At 42.6% G+C, this 20645-nt stretch overlaps 1 protein-coding gene across 1 annotated transcript in view; it reads left to right on the top strand.

Annotated features, from left to right (window-relative positions):
• The window catches only part of SQOR (sulfide quinone oxidoreductase), a 47295-nt gene extending 28227 nt beyond the window's left edge, over positions 1 to 19068 (top strand). The window contains exons 5-10 of the mRNA XM_037834078.1: positions 4842 to 5036; positions 7043 to 7252; positions 12346 to 12529; positions 16981 to 17048; positions 17334 to 17512; positions 18752 to 19068. Of these exons, the coding sequence (XP_037690006.1) occupies positions 4842 to 5036; positions 7043 to 7252; positions 12346 to 12529; positions 16981 to 17048; positions 17334 to 17512; positions 18752 to 18809 (894 nt within the window). The 3' untranslated portion in view covers positions 18810 to 19068. The remainder of the gene's footprint in view (positions 1 to 4841; positions 5037 to 7042; positions 7253 to 12345; positions 12530 to 16980; positions 17049 to 17333; positions 17513 to 18751) is intronic.
• Positions 19069 to 20645: the final 1577 nt, after the last annotated feature.

Below are 20645 nucleotides of genomic sequence, written 5' to 3'. Positions count from 1 at the left end.
TTTGGAATCTGCTCGGGGCGGCCAGAGAGGCGTCTACCCTGCGCATCGAAAACCGATTTACAGTCTTCTGCGCGGTGGGGGCCTTTGTGGCAACGGCCACACGGCCTGGTTGCTGCACCTGGTTCGCCAAACCGTTGAGTGGCAGGGGGCTGACGTCTATTGGGACAATCTCTCTTAAAGTGCCCTGATTGGCCACAGCCATAGCACCCGTTAGACTTTGCCCCTAAGGTTCTCGGGCTTTTTGTAGCCACCTGTAGGGAGCTGGCTAGCATGGCAGCTAGACCTGCATTAGTTAAAGGGCTGCCAGCATCTCTACAGAGCCTGACCCACTCTGTCAAATTTTTTGCTCTGTTTTGTGCCAGGATAACTTTGCACTCCTTGTTGCACTGCTCAAAAATCATTTGCTTAACCACAGTCTCTGCTACTCCTGGATCTGAGAAGATTCTCTCAGCTGCGGTTTGCATCCTGGCTACAAAATCCGCAAATGGTTCTGTGGGGCCTTGGTGTATATTGCTGAGTGAGGCCTGAGCCTCTCCCTCACCTGTTAGCTTTTTCCAGGCACCCACAAAACAGCGGAAGATCTGGGCATAGACCTCTTGTGGGAAACCCGTTTGGTTCTGGGCATGGGCGCCTCTCCCCAACAGCATGTCAGCATTCCACCCGCCACGTCTCCCCGCCGCATTCCTTGCGGCCTGCTCTTCAGCTAACTCCTCAAACCATGCTTTCCAATCTATGAATCGGCCTGACGGCAAGCAAGCACGGGCTAGCTGAAAAATATCTGCGGGTGTATGATTTAGAGCAGAGAGGTTCTCGATCATGTTCAAGGTATAAGGGGCATTGGGGCCATACTGATGGACGGCCTGCCTCAATTCCCTCAATAGTTTGTAATCATATGATTCGTGCCGATTGCCACCTTGGGGATTGATAATAACCGGGTACATTTCTGAGACTGGCTGCGGCTCAAGTGGCTGGTAGCCACCCAGCATGCCAAAAGGTCTAAATGTTGTGAAAGGGTTCCATCTCCAGAAATGTCTCCCACCACTACCTAATGGCAAAGGGTCCTGAGGGCCTGTATACTCGGGCGGGGGGTACGGCAAAGGTTGCCCCTCCCCTGACCGACCCATCGGGGTTTCCGGGTCTGGCAGCAAAGGATAATTACATTTACTGGGCATGGCCACTAGAGGGAGCTCTCGGCAAGGTCCTTTGGTGGGACCGCCCAAGGCGTCAGTTGGGAGCTGGGGTGTCCCTGGGGGTGCAGCGGTAGACATTGGCGGGGCGGAAGGCCGCACGGGTGTGGCGGAAGGCTCCTCCCACTCAATTAGCGGGGATGCTTCCGCCTTCTCGTCAGTATCGCTATCTGACTCTGAGTCAGAGTCACTGGACTCCGGCGGTTTGCCCTTACAGGAGCCGTCCGCTGACGAAACTGACTGGGTTTCTTGGAGCGCGCACCGTGCTTCTTGCAAGACAGAGGACGGGCTTAGGCCGGTAGCCGATTCTAGTTCAAGGACCGCACGGACGGTCTCCCATATGGGTACTAGAATCGGGTCCATACACACGCCCGTCTGGCGCGCTCGGTCTATGTCGCGACCGAGCTTCATCCAAGAGGGTAGGCTAAGGCTGCCGGTGCAGGCAAACCAAGGGGCAAAAGTATCAACATCATCAAGAAAACGCTGAAGGGAGCTTTTCCTGACCGAGATACCCCGTTGTTTCAAAAGGTTCTTTAAGGGAGCTAAGAGAGGTGAACTTCCGGACTGCCCCAAGATTGCAGTCGGCACTATACTTCAGTCACTCGGAGAGCTCTTCCGAGTCCCCCGGGGTCACCTGAAAACCCACGGGCCCTAACTATCATGTAATAAGACGCACTCACCTTCTCGCGTTGATCAGGCGCGGGAAGTCCGCCGTAAGCTCGACGCGCAGCGCTGCTCTCCTCACAGAGGGACCGTCGAGAGCGAGGCAGGAGGAGGAGCTTCCCCGTACGGGCCACCACTTGTCCGGCGCTGCCCCGCTCGGTCCCCGGTTCCCGGCCGGCGAGGGGAAACAGGGAAGGAGAGAGAGAGATGCAGACTGCGCGAACTAACCTGGTCATGAATCACGACTCGAACCACACGGCAGTTGTGAAAGCAAGCCCTTTACTACAGCTAGATGAACATTCTGTGTTACTGGTTCCCACACGGGGCACGGCGCCTCGTGGGAGAGCAGCCTCGATGTGGCCGTCAGGCACGGCTCCTTGTGGGCTGTCTCACCCTACCCCGTCCGGGTAAGACCTTTTATACACAATTAACAACCAATAAGCTTCTAGGCTAGTATCGCGTATACAGGATTTCGATTGGTAGGAGCGGGTGGCGGATACATGCGTCACTATGCGGAAACAGGATGCAGGCGCCATCTTGGCTCACTCGATGGGCGGGGGTAACTCTAGAGCAGGCTGCAGCGCATACGCTAGGCCCGATTCGGGAGGCGGCTTTCCACACCTCTCAAAAGAGTCACCACCAGTGTTGACTTGCCAAAGACAGTGCATCTCCACAGCGCTGTCTCCCAACCAACCCCCAATACTATGTTTGGAGGAATGTTTGACGAGACCAGGGCTGAGAGTTCTTAGCAGCATCTTGCAGAAAATTAAGAGACCATAATGTTTAAAAGTAGCTGTGTTGGAGTCTCTGCTGTGTACCAGGGACCATGCTAGCAATCTAATGTTAATTCCTCACAGCTACTTGTATTTTTACCTCCACTTAATGGGTTAGGAAACTGAGCCTAAGCGAGGGTAAGTAGCTTAACTGGTTACTGTATTCCCTAGAACTCCCTTATTGCAGATGCCAGAAAACTACCCAAGTTAGTGCAAACAAAAGAGGGGATATATTTGATGAGGATACCAAGGTATCTCTGAAACTCCAGTGCAGGAATATAAGGTGGACCTCTGGAGGGACTCTCAGGTCTGGGTCCTGTTGGAACCCAGGCAGCCTCTCTCTGTCTGCTTGTCTCTGCCTCTTTCTCCCACCAGCCTCACGGGGTCCTGGAAGATTGGTGTCTGCTTGCTGGTCTGCTTGGTGTGTTAGGACAGTGCTCAGCTCCCCAGTGAACTGTGCAGCCAAAGGGAGAATCATCTCTAATCTCTTTCTCTGACTCACACTCTCCCTCTCTCCCTTCCTCCCTGCCTCCCTCTGGATTCAGAGTTCCCAGGGAAGCAACTCTGATTGGACGAGTGGTCATAAACTGCCCTTAATGATGCAAGTCATCCTAAAAGGAACTTGGCTACCACTTTTCTCTTAACAATGCTTTTCTCTTAACAATGCTTCTTCAAACTAGAGAAAAACAATGAAGGAAATAAGAGGTCAGTTGAGGTTTGCTTTGGGAACCGGGAGGTATGGCAGTCCTGTGGGAAGAGCTCTAGGCTGGTGGTCAGGGGCTTTGATGTCTAGCTCTGAAAGATTCTGGATGGGCCTCTTCTTCAGTGTCCTCATCTGTTACATGAGCTAATATTTCCCTCCCTTCCTCAGAGGAATATGGTGAATATCCAGTATTAGCCTAGATTTAAAACTTTGAAAATATTAAAAGCAAGGTGATTTTATCATCATCATCATCATCATCATCATTTAGACTGCTAATATTACAACTACCTAAAGTCTAGCAGGAAGTGTGGTCAGTAATCAAAACAGTAATTCTTGACATTGCGTATGGATAAATAATGAACCCAGGCCCCTGATGGGGGGGATCAGAGAACATTGTTTCCTTGAGACCTGTGGGTTAGAGCAGCTCTGCTGTGTCTGGAGGGGCTTGGGAGGGTCACTCTACAGCCTGGAGAACAGCCTGAGGAGGCCCATCTTCTGATGGTTATTTCCTGATGGTTGATGTCAAACCAGTTCTTTCTGGGAGAACAGTGCTTAAGACCCTTAATTCAGTCTGTGACATCTTAATCGCACTCTATAAACCTTCTAATGTTTAAGAAAAGTATCCAGTTAATCTTACTGTCAGCAATAAACTAACATTTATGGAACACTGACTGTGTGTATCAGTCACGTTTCGAAGCATTTCACACGAGTGCTCTCATTTAATCCTGGCAACAATGGTGTGAAGGAGGAGCTTTCTCAGGCAATGAACATAAGCTTCTCAAACCTCAGTGTGCCTTGAGAGTCACCAGGAGGGCTTGTTAAAACAGATTTCTGGGCCTGTCCCTAGAGCTTCTGATTCAGTAGGTCTGGGGTGGGGCTTGATTAATTTGTGTTTCTGGCAAGTTCCCTGTGGTGCTTATGCTGCTGTTATGGAGAACACACTTTGAGACCCACTGACTCAGAGATATTAGGTAATTTACCCTGGGTCACAGTGTGGAAAAGCTAGGATTCAAACCAGGTCTGTCAGATTCCAAAATCCATGCTTTTAATTACCAGACTTTATTGTCTTTACCAAGCACTGGATGTGGTACAACTTGATAAAGAGTAATTTAAATTTGCTACTAATGACTCAATAGAAATGATCCTTGGTTCTTGCCTTTCATTCTTCTTCCCAGTAAGGCAACTGGTTCTCCAAAAAGGAAATACGGCAGGCCTTTTGCCCTTTCTCTGATGGTAGAAAGCATTGTATTCAAATCATGGTCTCCGAAGCCGGGGATGCACAGGGGTCTCCTATAGAATGGGCTGAGCCATTCTACAGCTTCACAGGTGACCATGCAGCACAGCTCAGGTCTTAGCAGATCCCTCCCTCACCTGCCTGCTCCACTGTGGCTGAGTGTTGGGGGGGTAACAGTAGGACTGAAATACTCGAGAGGATGTAGAAATGGCAAAGAATGAGGACTATCAAGCCATTTTCACTTTTGTTAAAACATAATTTCTTTATGTGCTTTGTTGCAGATTAAAGGCCTACCTGAAGGTTTTGCTCATCCCAAAATAGGATCCAATTACTCAGTTAAGACAGTAGAGAAGACATGGAAAGCTCTGCAGGATTTCAAGGAGGGCAATGCCATCTTTACCTTCCCAAATACTCCCGTTAAGTGTGCTGGAGCCCCACAGAAGATCATGTATTTATCAGAAGCGTATTTCAGGAAGGTATGTTTCCTTTCTAGGGATAGAGACACGGAGGGCAGTGAGAACTAATTCCATGATGGCCAGAATTCCATTTCTACCCTTTTTGAGTTCTAAATTTTTATTACATATGTACAAAATTATGTAATTGAAAGTTTATATGATAGGAAAAAGGAGTCACTCATAATCCAATTGCTTTAATACAGCTGCTATCATCAATTTGACATGTCCTTCCAGGTTTTTCCTTTACACAGTTTTTTTCCTGCATGGTTATGATCATACTGTACATACAAATTTAGGTTGTTATGTTATTAAATAGTAACAGTTTTTTTTTTGCCTTCTATTCTTTTTTTAAATGTAGTTTTATTGAGATATATTCATACAGCATAGAAACCATCTGAAGTATACAGTCACTGGTCCACAGCACCATCACACAGCTGCACACACAGACCCATGATCAAATCTAGAATACACTCCAGAAAAGCAACAAAAATAAAAAAGAAAACCCTAATCCTCCCATACCTCTTAACCCCCCATATTATTGACCCATGTTGTTGGTGTGGTACATTTGCTACTGTTGATTATAGAGTACTAAAATATTACTGTTAACCATAGTCTATAGCTTGCAATAGGCATACTTCCTCTCATATACCCTCTACTACAAACTCCTTTTAGTAGTGTTGTACATCAGCTCTAGTTCATGAAGGAACCTGTCTACATTTGTATAGTGTAATATAGTTTTTAATGTGTGTATAAAAAGTCCACTGGAGAGATATGTTAAAGATTGTTTAAATATTTCCATATAGTCAGAAAATTAGTTGCAATTGTTCATACAATACACAATAATATCGTCAAATGCTCTCATTCAGATCAAGGTTATCAATATTTTCTGGTTCTTGATACATACTTTTTGGGGGCACACATAATAGGCCACATGCCAATTCTGAAGGCAAAAAAATGGTCATGTGGAACTCAGAACCTTGGTGGGAAGAGATTTTTGGGCAGGAGAGACCTTCTGTGCAGGAGCAGGTGTCTGCAGCTCAGATGTACTTGGCATGAGGTTGTGAGGGAAGCTTTTCTCAAGCTCCTGCCCTTGCCCGGGAGGTGACATTTGGTTTACCAAGGACTGGTTTGGTTTGAGACAGTGGCAGGGTTCAAAGTAGCTTGCAGTTCTGTAAAGGGACAGATAGGGTGAAGGGGAGGGAAAGATGGGGATGAAGAGTTGTGGAGTGTGTGCTTGGTTCCTGGCACTGGGCAAGCCCTTCTCTTGAGTTAGATAAACCTGCAACAGCTCTGTTGGGTAAGGAAAGAAAAGCAGTCCTGGTCATCATTTCTAATGATAAGAAAGTTGTTCTTGGTCATAAGCGGTTGGCACAGCCTTTTGAGGTTCTCACCCACCTAATTTCCTTTCAAATGAGACCCAGGTGAGCAAATCCTAAAGGGACCTGAACAAAGGAAAAGAGTAAGAGAACAGCTGTTTCTTCCCTCATGGAAATTCTCTTTGCAAAACTCTTTTCTCTCAAGTCTTGCATGACATGAGAGGAAGTTTCTCTCTCAGGTGCCAGCAGATCTTTGGCATTTGCAAGAATACTAGAGTATTTAATACTAGAGGATTGAATTAGTATTACAATACTAGAGGGTAAGAGCCAAGGGGACAGGAACTTTGTTTTTACTGCTGTTCCCTCAGCACCTAGAACAGTACCTGGCCAACTGTAGAACCTCACTGTATATTTGAGTGAATGAATACATGAATGTATGCATCAATAATTCAGCCCTATCCTATGTTTACCTGGACTTGATCTTCACCCCTAGCCTTCAACTGAACAGGGCCCACCTCAAATGTGCACTTAATTGTCAGAAAACAAGAAGGAAGGGGTGTGTTCGTCCATTCATCACATCAGCAGGGAAGAGTGATAAAAAGTGGGCAAAGTTTCTTCTGAGGGTTTTAATCTGTGTCTAAATTAAAAAAAAAAAAGTGGCTGGATAAATGCTTTGGTGTTTGTTTTTTCCCTTTTTTTCCTTTATCTCAGACAGGAAAACGATCCAAGGCCAATATCATTTTCAACACTTCTCTTGGAGCAATTTTTGGGGTTAAGAAGTATGCAGATGCCCTGCAGGAGATCATCCAGAGCCGGAACCTCACTGTTAACTACAAGCAAAACCTCATTGAAGTCCGAGCTGATAAACAAGAGGCTGTTTTTGAGAACTTGGACAAACCTGGAGAGACCCAAGTGATTTCAGTGAGTGGTGAAGTTGAGCTGTCAGCCTGGAGCATTGTTTACTGAATGGTGCCATAGAAGCAGGCAACCCTGCAGCTCCCTGACCGCCCGACTCCCTGTCCATCATCATGGGTGCTGGGGAAGGCTGGTTAAAATGACCACCTGGGTTCTGGCCAGAAGGTGGACCAAAATGGGTGGGGAAGTGAAAGAAGCAAGAGACTGTGTCTGTGGGAGGTGAGGAGGGTTTATCCACTAGTGTTGAGTGAATTTTTATCCCTTTCCTTTGTCTCCACTTTTCTTGGCACCTACTTACTTGAAGTAGCCCAAACTATTCCACAACTTTAGGTATTGCCTCGAGTTCAGGGAGCCTTCCTTAAATGCAGGATCTGGCGGTTGTCTTTAGTTTGCAGCATATGAGAAAGAGCCCTGCCAGTGAGCAGGAAGCAGCCCCGCCTGTCGTTCCCAAATGACAGGGATGTCTTTCATCTGTGCAAGTTGCTGTCTTGAAATATCTTTCTCCTATGTGTAAAGGAACCGCTTAAAAATCCTTTTACGTTCTAGAAGAACTATTACCTTTCTTGAAAAGATCTAGCCTTTGTGTCTTGGCTTCTTCTGTGAAGTGGGAATACTACTTTTGTTCCTCTTTGCCTCCTAGAGGCACTATAAGGATCAAGAACAAGATGTAAAAGCATCTGGAGAAGCATGCTTGGGAGACTTCTTTGTTTATATCATTCTGGTAAGAGCTGTTAGCAATGAAAAAACATGGCACAGTCACATGTTCTTCATTCAGCATTTTTAGAAGAATGAAGGGTTCCATAAAGTGGAATTTTGAAGGAACCAAAGATTAATCTTCTAAGCATCAAAACTTCAAAATTTAAAGCTTTTAGTTCAAGCTTCTTCTAAAATGTCTTTCCTTTCTTAAATAAGGTGTTTTCAACATTACTTAAAATTTTACTGATAGCCCAGGGTCATAATTTTTGAAAACTTTTACTTGGAAATGATTTCAAGCTTATGAAGAAGTTGCAAAAATAAAAATAGTACAAGGAATACCCTTTACTCAGATTCACTTACTAGAATTTTACCCTATTTGTTTTATCTTTTGATCTTTCTATCTTTATCCCTATCAATCAATCTATCATTTTCCCCAAAGCATTTAAGGTAAAACGTATATTATGGCCCTTTACCCCTGAATACTTCAGTGTAAATTTCCCAAGACAGGGGTATTCTCTTGCTTAACCACAGTACAGTTATCAACCCAGCAAATTTAACAGACACAATACTTTAATGTACTATTTGTATTCCAAGTTTGTCAATTGACCAGTAGTGCTTATAGCATCCCTGCTCCACCCCTCTCCAGTATAGGATCCAGTTAATGGTCAGGATTACATTTAATTGTGATGTCTCTTTAGCCTTCATTTGGAAAATTTCCATAACCTTTCTTTGTCTTTTATGACATTGTAATTTTGGAAAAATACATCCCCTCTCCCCTCATGATGTCCTCCCTCCTCTCCTCTTCTTCCTCCTCCTCCTCTTCCTCCTCCTCCTCCTCTTCCTCCTCCTCTTGCTTTTCTTCTTCTCCTTTTTAAATAGAGCATTCCTTATTTGGACTTCTCTGCTGTCTCCTTGTGATGAGTCTCATGTATGCTTAGACTGGAATACTACGCAGGTGGTGTGTCCTTCTATGACATCACATTTGAAAACATACAGTGTTCATCTGCCCCTCATTGGTGATGTTAATTTTGATCTCTAGTCAAGGTTGTTCAGTTTCTCTGCTGTATGATTACTATTCTTTTTTCTGCCTTGTCACTGATAAGTTTATGGGGAGACACTTAAAAGCCATGCACATAGCCTATTCCTCCTTAAAGTTTCTCCCTAGATTTAGCATCTGTTAATGGTTCTTGCCTGAGCCAGTCTTTATTATGGTGGCTGCAAATGATGGTTTCCAACTCCAGCATTTCCTTCATGTTTACTGGGAAACCCTTGGCATTCCACTGTAAGCAAGACCCCTCACTTCTCCCTTAATTAATTGATGAACAATATGGACTCATGAATTCCTGTTTTTTCCCAATGGTTTCTAAGTCATTGCTTTTATTATATTTATTTTTAAATTATTTTTTAAATGCAATTTTATTGAGATATATTCACATAACATACAGTCCTCCAAAGTGTACAATCAGTTGTTTCAGTATCATCTTATAGTTGTGCATTCATCACCACAATCAATCTTTGAACATTTTCATTTCTCCAAAAAATTCATTACTTTTATTAATTATTTTGGGACTCATATTTTGTCACAGTAGGTGCCCCTTCAAGTTGGCTCCTGTATGCTTGTCCCCACCATAATTTTGAGCATGTCTTTACTTTCTGGCTTGATAAAATATCAAGGCTCATCTAGTGTCTGCCTGCCCCAGCTCAGGCTCATAATTTTGAATAGCTCTTACATAGTTACACTCACAGGGCCTATTGTTTTTTTTTTTTAATGGCAAGTTATCACATTACAAAAGAACCCCAAATTCCTCTTTACTTTGATTTTCTATGTGCTGTTTTTGTAGATTTCCAGTCGTAATCTTTTCTGGCTGTCAGGAAGTTATGACTTTGGAAGGTCGCTCCAGTCCAGCTTTTAAAAAACTCCTGCTTCTAACCTTTTATTGGCTAGAAAACGTGATAACCAAACTTGTCAATGTTTAATGTAAAGTAAAAGCAAATGGACTATAAGTGAGAGCTCCAAACACACTTTTCTGAGCAGAGTGTATGAGTTTGAATGCGTGAACTTAATTTTGTTATTTGGCCTCTTTTACTTTGGTTCTCAGCTATGTTCTGAGTAGTTAAGGTTGTAGATAGGGACTTGGATGAATGAATGGTATTGTTCTTCTAAAGGGGTTTATAAGATTTTTAAAGAAAAGATACTTGCAACCTTTTTGATTTATAGGATTTCAGGGCAGATTTTCTTTCAGAGTCAACTCTACTTTAAAATTTAAAATTAAAAAAAATCTACCATGAGGCTTTAAAAGTGCTAGCTCTCAACCCTGGCTACAAGTTGGAGTCACCTGGGAGCTTTAAAACAGTACAGATGTCTGAGTTTTACCCCAGAGATTTTGATTAATTGGTCTGGGCTGCAGACTGAGGATTTGGAGTTTCCAAGTTTCCCCAGGTGATTCCAATGTAGAACCAGGACTGAGAACCCCTGCTGTAAAGAATTAAAATGCACAAAAGCCTGTGATATCTGATCTTAATAGATAGCTTATGAAATAATCTGAAGTTCCTAAATTTTTAAAAGTCTAAACTTGTTTTATATCACAGAGTCAAGTCCTTAAAGTAGAAGGAATTTTGGAGATGATCTAGTCTAACATCTTTCTAGATTATCTAGGTGAAGTGACTTGTCCAAGTAATAACCTATTTTTCATTGTAAATGAACCCAGTCCTTCAAACCAGAATTTATATGAATGTTGTTTACAGGGTTGTTGTGTTAGAATCACTAGGGGATTTTGTTAAAGTGAAGATTTCTGTGCTTTACCTAGACCTACTGTGTTGGGGTCTTGGTGTGGTGGGTTTCAGGAACCTGCATTTTCCGCAAGTCTCCCAAATGCTGCTGATAAACATTAAAGTTTGAAAACCACTACTCTGAATAGATTATTTATGCTAGTGATGGAGAACAAAGTTATTTGTCATATACAGTTTATGGAACTGAATAATGGATAAAGAACAAGCCACAACTAAATGTGAATGTTAATTTTTCAGTAAGTCTATACAGCCAGCCCTAGCAATTCTTTTGTGTAGGCTGTTAGCTTAAGTAAAACTCCATGTCTTTATGATGTTTATGTGGAAATATCTGACTTTTTGTCTAGAAAAGATGTATGGATACTGTTCTTGTGAAATTCAAGTGCATTAATTCAGAGATGAATCTAGTAAGGTTTAGATCTCAATTCGAAAAAGTTGTTCTAGTTGACAGTAGAAATGCAGGCAAGGCCTTAATCATTTGGTGGACAGCTATTATCCTGCAGTCACCTGTTCAGTCTCCGCATTCATTAGCAAATCCAGCCATGAGGACCCATGCCATCAGGGAGCCACCCAAGATCAACCTGAGGAGAAGCACCTTTGTTTTTCAGTACTGCTTGTGCCGTAAGGGTAACTAAGCGTGTGCTTGCTTGAGAGTTAGAATAAATACAAGTCACTAATTCCCACTGCCATCAGTGATTGCTGAACCTAGATAAGAGTACTGACCACCTTATGGAAACTAGGGACTATTGATTATCACAAGGTTGGAATTGTATTAAAATGCTTTTTTTTTCCACCCTGATAAAATGTTATGTGAGCATTTGAATCAATTTTTCTAAAAGTGGACCTGCAGCAATTGCTCTATGAGTTCATTAAAACTAAATAAAGATAATAAAAAGGATGAAATCAATAAGTGGAAGAATATTACATAAAAAAGTTAAATACACCTTTAAAAATATTCAGGATGGTCAGTGCACTATTGCCAAGGGTAACCTTGATATATTTTATTTTTTTTTGGAAAAAAAAACCACTGCCCCTTGTACTGTTCAGTATACCCAGTACTGAATCAGACCCCTCTTTCTTTCCCTAAAGTGCTAGTCAGTATTCTTACCACCCCTTAATGCATCTTAAATAGGTGTTTTGACAGTTTCTCTCTATGTCCCATATTTGGGAAAGGTGTGCACTTACCAGCTCCTAAATTGGTCTTTACAAGTTTCAGGAACTCTGAGGACCTCCTTGCAGAATAAAACTGAAGTACCAGACTTTACATGTCAATAGCTGAGTGTCAGGGAGACAGCAACTGATATACATCACCCCCTTTCAGAAGGTTAGTGAGAGGCACTCCAGTAGCTCAGATTCCCCTGTGCCTACTGCCAAAGGGATCACTTGGATTCTGCATGGGGAGACCATGCTGACAAAGAGAACAGTTACTTATTTTACCACCAGACTCCATGAGAGTACGTAAGATCTTGGAGAGGGTGTGGATCTATATAAGTGCTCATCTGTACATGCTCTGTGCAGCCATAATGCAGTGTATGGGATAATGAAGATGAGGGAGAACATGTGGGGCTGGGGAAATATTGAAAAGACACCAGTGTGAATGTTCCCCTTTTGTGTAGTATGAAATGCTTCATGTCACACCACCAATGGGCCCACCAGATGTCCTCAAGACGAGTCCTGTGGCTGATGCTGCTGGCTGGGTGGACGTGGATAAAGAGACTCTACAGCATAAGAGATACCCAAATGTATTTGGGATTGGGGACTGCACCAACCTTCCTACATCAAAGACTGCTGCTGCAGTTGGTAAGATAATGAACTACGTTTCTCCCTCAGTGACATGTCTGTTTTAGTTTCCTTGGCTGCTTAAGCAAGTACCATGCATTGATTTGGCTTAAACAATGGGAATTTATTAGCTCACATTTTTGAAGCTAAGAGAAAGTCCAAATCAAGGTGTTATCAAGGCCATGCTTTCGTCCTGAAGACTGGCATTCTGGGGCTGGCTGCACATGGCGGCCTCTCCTGGCCTCTCCCTTCTCTTCTGGGTTCTGAATTCTGTTGACCTTCAGTTTCTTGCTTCCTGTGGCTTTCTCTCCTATCTGTCTGAATTTCATTCCACTAATAAAGGACTCCAGTAATAGTATTAAAACCCACCCTGATTGAGGTGGGCCGCACGTTAACTGAAGTAACCTCATCCAAAGGTCCCACTTACAATGGGTTCACAACTACAAGAATGCATTAAGTTTAAGAACATATTTTTCTGGGGTACATACAGCTCTAAACCACCAGACGTCATAACAGAAACAAAGTTTGACACAAACAGCTTTACATTAATAATGAAGAAATTCTGTGGCCTAAAAATAACTTTGACCTCCCTAATACAGAAGCAGATTGTCAATGAACCTAGTGTCATGTAAAGAAGAAAGTATCTTTTCAGTGCTTTGCACCAGAGTAGCATGATCTTATGTGCCTTTTCTAGGTCAGAGGGGTTGTTTACAGGGGAAGAGGCATTTGAGGGGAGGGCCTTACTTTTCCAGCTCTCTGGAATTCTGCTATGTCTCATACTGCCACGCTCATATCCATGGCACTCTAGACTATTTTTCCTCTACCTGAAACACCATAAAGCTAGGGAAGCATTTGTTTTCCCAGAAAACACGTGCAAGTCAATGAAAGCTTGCAGACCAGGAAATTGTTCTGTTAAGACAAATACAGTGGAGCGTGCCCTGATCGGTACACGATTAAGGCCTCAGCCTGCAAAACTAAATTGTTAACCTTGATGTTCTGCACTGTCAGTGATGGGGAGCATTGCCTTTTAGAGTGTGTCCTCTACAGACAGGACTTATCTTCTCAGGATGCTATGAGACTGCACCTCACTGCTGAGGGTATGGTAGCACCGTGTGTGAATTACAAACCCAAGGAGCATGTTACTTTACTTTCACTGACTGTTTCAACCTATGAAAGCCTTTCCAGGAGACCCACTAGATGTTTTTTTCATGATTAACAGTAATTTCCCCCTAAGTTTTTATTTCAAAAAATCTGAAATCTATGGAAAATCTGAAAGTACAACGAATACCCAATTATTAATATTTTGTGACATTTGCTTCACTCATATTTTTATGTACATTATTTTTGCTGAGTCACTTGAAAGTAAGTTTTGACATCATGTTTCACCCTTAAATACATCAACATGTATCTCCTAAGAAAAAGTACCTTCTCCTCCACATTCATAAGACCATTTTCACTAAGATATTTAACATTGTGTGATAAAATTATCTTATATACAATCCTGTTCAGATTTCTCCAGTTTTCCTAAAAATGCCCTTTATAGAGTTTCGCCCCTTCAAGCCACGAGACAAGAAAGGATCACGCACTACATGGTTGTCATACCTGTTGGGTGTCCTTTAATCTGGAACAGCCTTCATGACTTTTAATTTTTTTTACTTTCATGACATTAGCATTTTTGAAGAGTCCAGGCTAGTTATTCTGTAGAATATCCCACAATTTAGAATTGTCTAGTTTTTCCTTGCGGTTAGATTTAGGTTACACATTTTTGGCAAGACTCTCCACAGGTGATGATGTGCTCTTCTCACTGTGTCACACCAGAGGCCCGTGGATTAGCATGTCCATCACTGAGGAGGTTGGATTTCATCATTGGGTGAAAGGACACCCACTGTTCTCTCCACTGGAAAAATATGTTTTCTGTTTGTAATTTATCGGTGGGATGATACTTCAAATACTTTACAGTTCACCCAACGTAAATCTGCTGAATTTATGTGGTAAAAATACCTGTGGTGTATGTAAGGCCCAGATTACCCAGTTTTTAGCCTATTTTTTAAAAAGCAAACCATTTAATGTTTTGAGTAGATAATATTAAATGTGACTAAACAAAAAGTGGTAAGTGAAAAGTCTTGCTCCCAGTCCTGCCTTCCATCTGCTTAGTTTTCCACATTCCCCCTCACCACTTTTATTATTTCTTTTTACCTTCTGGGGTTTCTTTATTCAAATACCAGAAAATAAGAAAAACTTTCTTATTTTATCCCTTTTTACACAAAATATAGCCAGACCATAATACTGTTCTGCACGTTGCGTTTTTCACTTAGTATATAGCTCAGTACAGAGAGCATCCCCACTACTATCTACATGTTCTTTTTTTAATCTATTCTATTGTATGGTTGCTCCAAAACTTATTTAACTAGTCCAGTCTTGATTTACACTTGGGTTGTTTCTAACCCATTTGTTACTTCAAACAGTATGCAGTGAATGCACTTCTTTATATGTCATTTCAAAAAATGACAAGGAAAGTCTATCTACTCTTCTCTTTAATGTCCAAATAGTAATAGTCCCAGCTCTTCCACAATAAGTCTTCAGGAAGTCTCATTTCTCACTGGATCCCCCTCCCCACATCCTAGGAAATGCTTACACTTGTTTCACAAATCTGTCCTTGGGTTTACTTGCCACCCAGTCAGGTGTCTTACCTCAATCCAGACTATTGTGCTTCCCCAGCTTGCCATGCTGAATTTGGCTTTCCTGGGCTCTGCTGCTCTCCACCTCTGGATTTCCCCTTAATTACCCACAGTACAGCCCAGAACAAGATGTGACATTTAATAAAAGTTAATTGAAGACTTGGGCATAGTGGAAGGGGATTGTAATGTAGGGAAATGCAACTCAAGCAGGCCTCCTCCCATGCAAACCTTAAACCTGGTCCTCGGTGTGGCTGTTCCCAAGGTCCTCAAGCCTCGCCCCTCTGCAGGCAGCACCCACTGGCTGCTTCTCTCCCATTCTATTGACCTGGATGCCTTGTTGCAGAGGCCTCTTCAGGTTTTCCCAGTTCAGATCCCAGACCCTCGATGGTGCCCAAAGAAGAACAAAGAATTTTCCAAATGGGAAATACAGTCTTTAGACGTGTTGCTTTGCCCACAACGAAGAGAGCCATTTAATATTTTAAAGCAGAGTTGTTTACTCTTCATTGTTTTGAACCTCTTCATTCCAGAAAAAACACTGGTCTTTAGATCTGAGGTGGCATCGGCCGCCATAGCCTATGGGCCAAATGCAGCCTGCTGCCTGTTGAAGTATGATCCGCTAAGAATGGTTTCTACAGATGAACACTTACAATCAACAGGGACCTCTAATTCTGAACCTCATTAAACAAAATGTTATCCTAAGAAGAATTCCATTCTTCTCATTAGAGACCTATATTACCCCAAAAGTGTACTTAATTATTTTTATATTTTGACTTTTTTCAGTAAATTTTTTGTGGAAATTTATTTTCTCTCTCACTGTGTATCTTTGATTTTTTCCCCTTGGCCCACAAAGCCTAAAATATTTTCTGTCTGGCCCATTACAGAAAAAGTTTGCAGAACTCTAATTTGGGGGATTAAAAATAACCACTTTAATGTTCATTTTATAGCAAAAAGGTAACCCATCTTTTTAAAAACAAATGCAGTCTTCCACCTCTAGAGACACAAAGTGCTTGTATCTTTAAAAGGGTAATCTTAATTCAAAATTGATCATGGACTGGTATTTGAGAACAATAAAGAATTATTGTTAATATTTTTGAATGTGAAAATGCTATTGTATTTATATTAAAAAAATTCATCTACCAGAAATACACACAGAAATGTTTATGAGTGAAATGGTTTGATGTCTGCTCTAAAAATACTCCAGAAAAAAAAAAGTGGCATGAGTGGTGGCATAGATGAAACAAGAATGTCAGGGTTTATGATACTATGTTTGAAATTTTTCAGAATAAAAAGGCAATCATACGTGTGTATATACATACATGCATATACACATACACACACACACACATTTGGTCTAGCCTCAGCCAGGGCAGTCCATTACCGAGGAAAGTTCAGTATTTTGCCTAACTGCATACACTTGGGGCTACCAACGTAGGCTGTGAACAGGGACGCTAGGATGTCCTGGATGGGCACACAGACCAAGCTGACATCCACTGACCCCCAGGAGGAGTGAGGTTGGAATAGAGCTACCCTTAACTTCCTCTCCCCTGTTGCAGAGAGCTGGCGGTCTCTTCAGTTTCAAAGCCACAGGGAAGTCTGTGTGGGCCTTTTGAAATTGATGAATTGAATGAAGAACCTCCTCCGGTAGTCGGAACTTCAAGTAGTCAGAAGAGTTGCGATCTAGTCACAATCCAGAGGGAGTGGGAGCGGAACCTTCTTAACTTGTTCGTATTAAAATTAGTTTTCATGGAAAATCTGGCTGCTGTTATTTTTCTGACTTGTCCATTTCTCTTATAGCTGCCCAGTCAGGAATACTTGATAAAACAATTTCTCTGATTATGAAGAATCAAACACCAGTGAAGAAGGTATGTATGAGACAGAATCACTGTCTCAATTATCATCTTCCATTCTGTGTGAAAATAGTTTTCCCACAATTTTGCCACTTTCTTAATTAGTTTCTCCAGTATGGACACCTCAACTTTGCCTTTATTACTGTATTTTATAATTTATATATTTCATTGTACAAAAATTAGAAAATACAAAATAAAGAAGAAAATTGAAACTACTCAGAGCAAATAATAGATTCTAAAATGTTTATTTAATACTATGAAAGAAGCAGCCTTTCCAACTCAGTCTCATTTTAATTTTAGTATGATGGCTACACATCGTGTCCACTGGTGACTGGCTACAGCCGCGTGATTCTTGCGGAGTTTGACTACAGTGCTCAGCCGCTGGAAACCTTCCCCTTTGACCAGAGCAAAGAGCGGCTTTCCATGTACCTCATGAAGGCCGACATGATGCCTTTCCTGTATTGGAATTTGATGCTACGGTAAGTGCATAGACTGCCATAGACTTCTTGCCCCAAAGGGCACAGCTTTTAGCATATGGCACCAACTTGTGCAGGGTGGTTGCTTCAAGGAGACCTTCCAGATTCAAGAGGAATCACAAGCAAAAGCAAAATTGGCCAAGGGGACCCACCTTTCTCTTCCATTTCTCATGGATTAGGGATGGTGGGCTGCAAAGGATTCCAAAGCCTAAGCCAGGATCCCGGGTAAAGAGGACTGCTCCGGGTGAGGAAGCGGAAGTTGGAAGTTGTAGCACATCTACCACACCACAAGGGGTGCAGCCTCTTCATTATTAGTAGTGACCAAGTCTACCGTCTTCTATATTCTGGCCCTCTTTTGCTGCTGGATAAAATTAATAATAATGATAATGATGACAATAATAATGATAAATCACTTTTTTTGCATGTCAAGTACTTTCTCATCTGCCACTTTACTTTTGTTTTTAGTATGCTGTAGGAAAAATAAAACATAGTGGTTAAGAGATCTGTGTTTGAGTCAAGCCTCTGCCATGTTCTAGCTGTGTGTCCTAGGTCAAGTTGCTTAAACTCTGTGTTTCAGTTTCTTATTTGCAAAATGAAAATAACATTATGTAATTCTTAGGATTATTGTAGGGACTAAATAAGATTACACATAAATACACAAAGTCATGGTAGGCATTTAATAAGTAAATAGAGTAACCCCCTGTGAGATAGGCAGGCCAGGATACATACACCAGTGGTTCTCAACCAGGGGTGATTTTGCCTCTCCCGGGAGATACCTAGCAATGTCTGGAGACATATTTTTAATCATCACAACTGAAGGGGTGATGTTGGCATCTTGTGGGTAGAGGCCAGGGGTGTTGCTAAATGTCCTACATGCCAAGATAGTCCTCACAACAAAGAAATACCTGGCCCAAAATTTCAGTAGGACTGAACTTAAGAAACCCTCACCTCTACTTAATTTATGAGCAAATGAAATTAGAGGGGATAGCAGTTTGCATGTAGAAGAGAATTAATACAGGTTTGCTGAATGGAGTCAGCATGTCCACAGCCACACAGCAAGTCAATGCCAAAGCTAGAACTGGAAGCAGGTCATTCCCTCCTGTCATGGGATCTTTCTATCTTACTCTCTACCTCTCTATTTTATTTTATGTGCTGATAAGCATGCTCTGTGGGCAGCAGCCTGGCTTCCCTTTCAACATCCTGTGGGCCAAAGTCATTCCATTTCTGTGTTATTTCTTACAGAGGTTACTGGGGAGGACCAGCCTTTCTGCGGAAGTTGCTCCATCTGGGTATGAGTTAAGGATGGCTCAACCCTTGCTCTCCTTGGACAGCTTCTGGAACCAAATCACAGTCGTCTACTGACCAAGAGCAGCACGAAGGATTTGGACCTGAATCCTGCAAAGAGTTTACTCCTGGGTGATGGTGACCAAATGCTTCCTTTATCAGTATCTTGAAACGGTCACCATGTGGGCTTCCCTAAATGAGCTTGATCTTTTACAAATATTCAAATGAAAGGACAGACTTCTGTTTTCTAAATAAAAGCTTGCTGTTGATCAAGATCCCATGAGAAAATTTTATCTTGACTAGTATGAATGAAAAGTTATAATACTTGGGAAAAAAAGATGGTGGTGGTGTGATAGCTTATTGTTATCTACGGTGCATATTCAACATCTAGCTGGCAAAATTACACCAGAGCCTGTTTGGATTTACAGTAAAACAAGAGTCATTCTAGGGACAATATTGTTTCCAGCACAGCATGTGGCAGCCATGAGCATGTGCTGTTAGAACACTTCTTGTGGGAGAATGGCTGTCTGTCAGCCCCAGGTGCTGCCCCTCTGGGTCGTTCACCACGTTTGTGCCGAGGTCACGCTTCCTGTGGGCTACTCCCAGCCAGTGACCCGACCCAGTGGGGTACTGCTGCCAGCCCATTCCTGTGGGCTGTGGGGCTCTGCCACTGGGTAACACTGGCCTCAGGACTCCCCAGCAGCTTGGCTGGAACTTGCTTAGATCTGTGCTGAGTCTCAGGCTCTTCTACCCAATTTTCCTTCCTTCCCCCTCTCCTCTCGCAGATGTCTGACTTGTGTCACGACCTAAAGGCCTGCCCCACCTGCTCCTGCTCCTTTCTCTTTATCCTTCACAGGCATTGCCCTTACTAGATCCCTTGCAGATCTAACTCTGCCATGGCACCTGCTTCTTAGAGAACTAACACAGGGAGAGAATGGGGTTAGAGCTATCCTGACGCATGGAGCAAGCTTTGCTCAGTTGAGTCCCAATTTTGGCCAATGAAGTTCTGAATGAATTCACACTGGAAATATTGCAGGAAATAGTTCCAGTTTATTTAGAATTCAGCAACGGCTTTAAAATAATTTGTTCCCATTTGGTTTATTTGTAGACGTTTACAGTTGCACTTCAATCTGGCATTTTAAAGCTGTGCACATTTCATATTTATAAACTCCACCAAAGGGAAATGCATAGCAGTTTATGTAATTCCTTAGATTTTTATAGCAGTTTAGAGTTCAAAGTCTTTTATATGTTACCTAGGGTTGCCAAGTCTCTCTGGTTTCCTGGCATTCTTTTGTCGACTTTAGAAACTCAGCTCAGGCATTCGTTACATCAACAAATATTTACTGAACACCTATTCCCTGTGGGCACTTTTCTCAGCCCAGGGGAGGCAGTGGCAAACCATAGATGAAGGGCCCTGCCTAAATCCGGTGGCTTCTGTGATAGTTCCCACCTCTTCTTTTTCTGGGGTTCCAGAGAGCTTGCTGGGTGAGTCCCTGGTGATTTGGGAAGTAAGCTTTCTTTAGAAATGCATGCTCTGGGAGGGAGCAGGGCACCACCTAGCAACACACCCCTAACTTGGCAACATGAAGTAAGTAGATGATGTTTTCTTGGGTGACCACACATCCTGGTTTGCCTGGGATTTTCCTGTTCAACATCTGTTATCCTGGCATAATATTAATAGCACCTCCATTCATTCTCCAAACTATCCTGGTTTGGACAATAGATTATATGACCACTCAAGTGGACACACTCATGTGCTAATCCTCCATCTTTGTCCCCCCACCCAGACTCCCACTGGTCCAGAATAGAAAAGTAGTGCTACAAGGTTTGCCAATGCATTTAGTTCATGTAC

Source organism: Choloepus didactylus, chromosome 4, assembly GCF_015220235.1.
Source record: "Choloepus didactylus isolate mChoDid1 chromosome 4, mChoDid1.pri, whole genome shotgun sequence".
Lineage (NCBI taxonomy): Eukaryota > Metazoa > Chordata > Mammalia > Pilosa > Megalonychidae > Choloepus > Choloepus didactylus.
The sequence above is the reverse complement of the archived record's forward strand: the minus strand, read 5'-3'. Positions and strand labels throughout refer to the sequence as shown.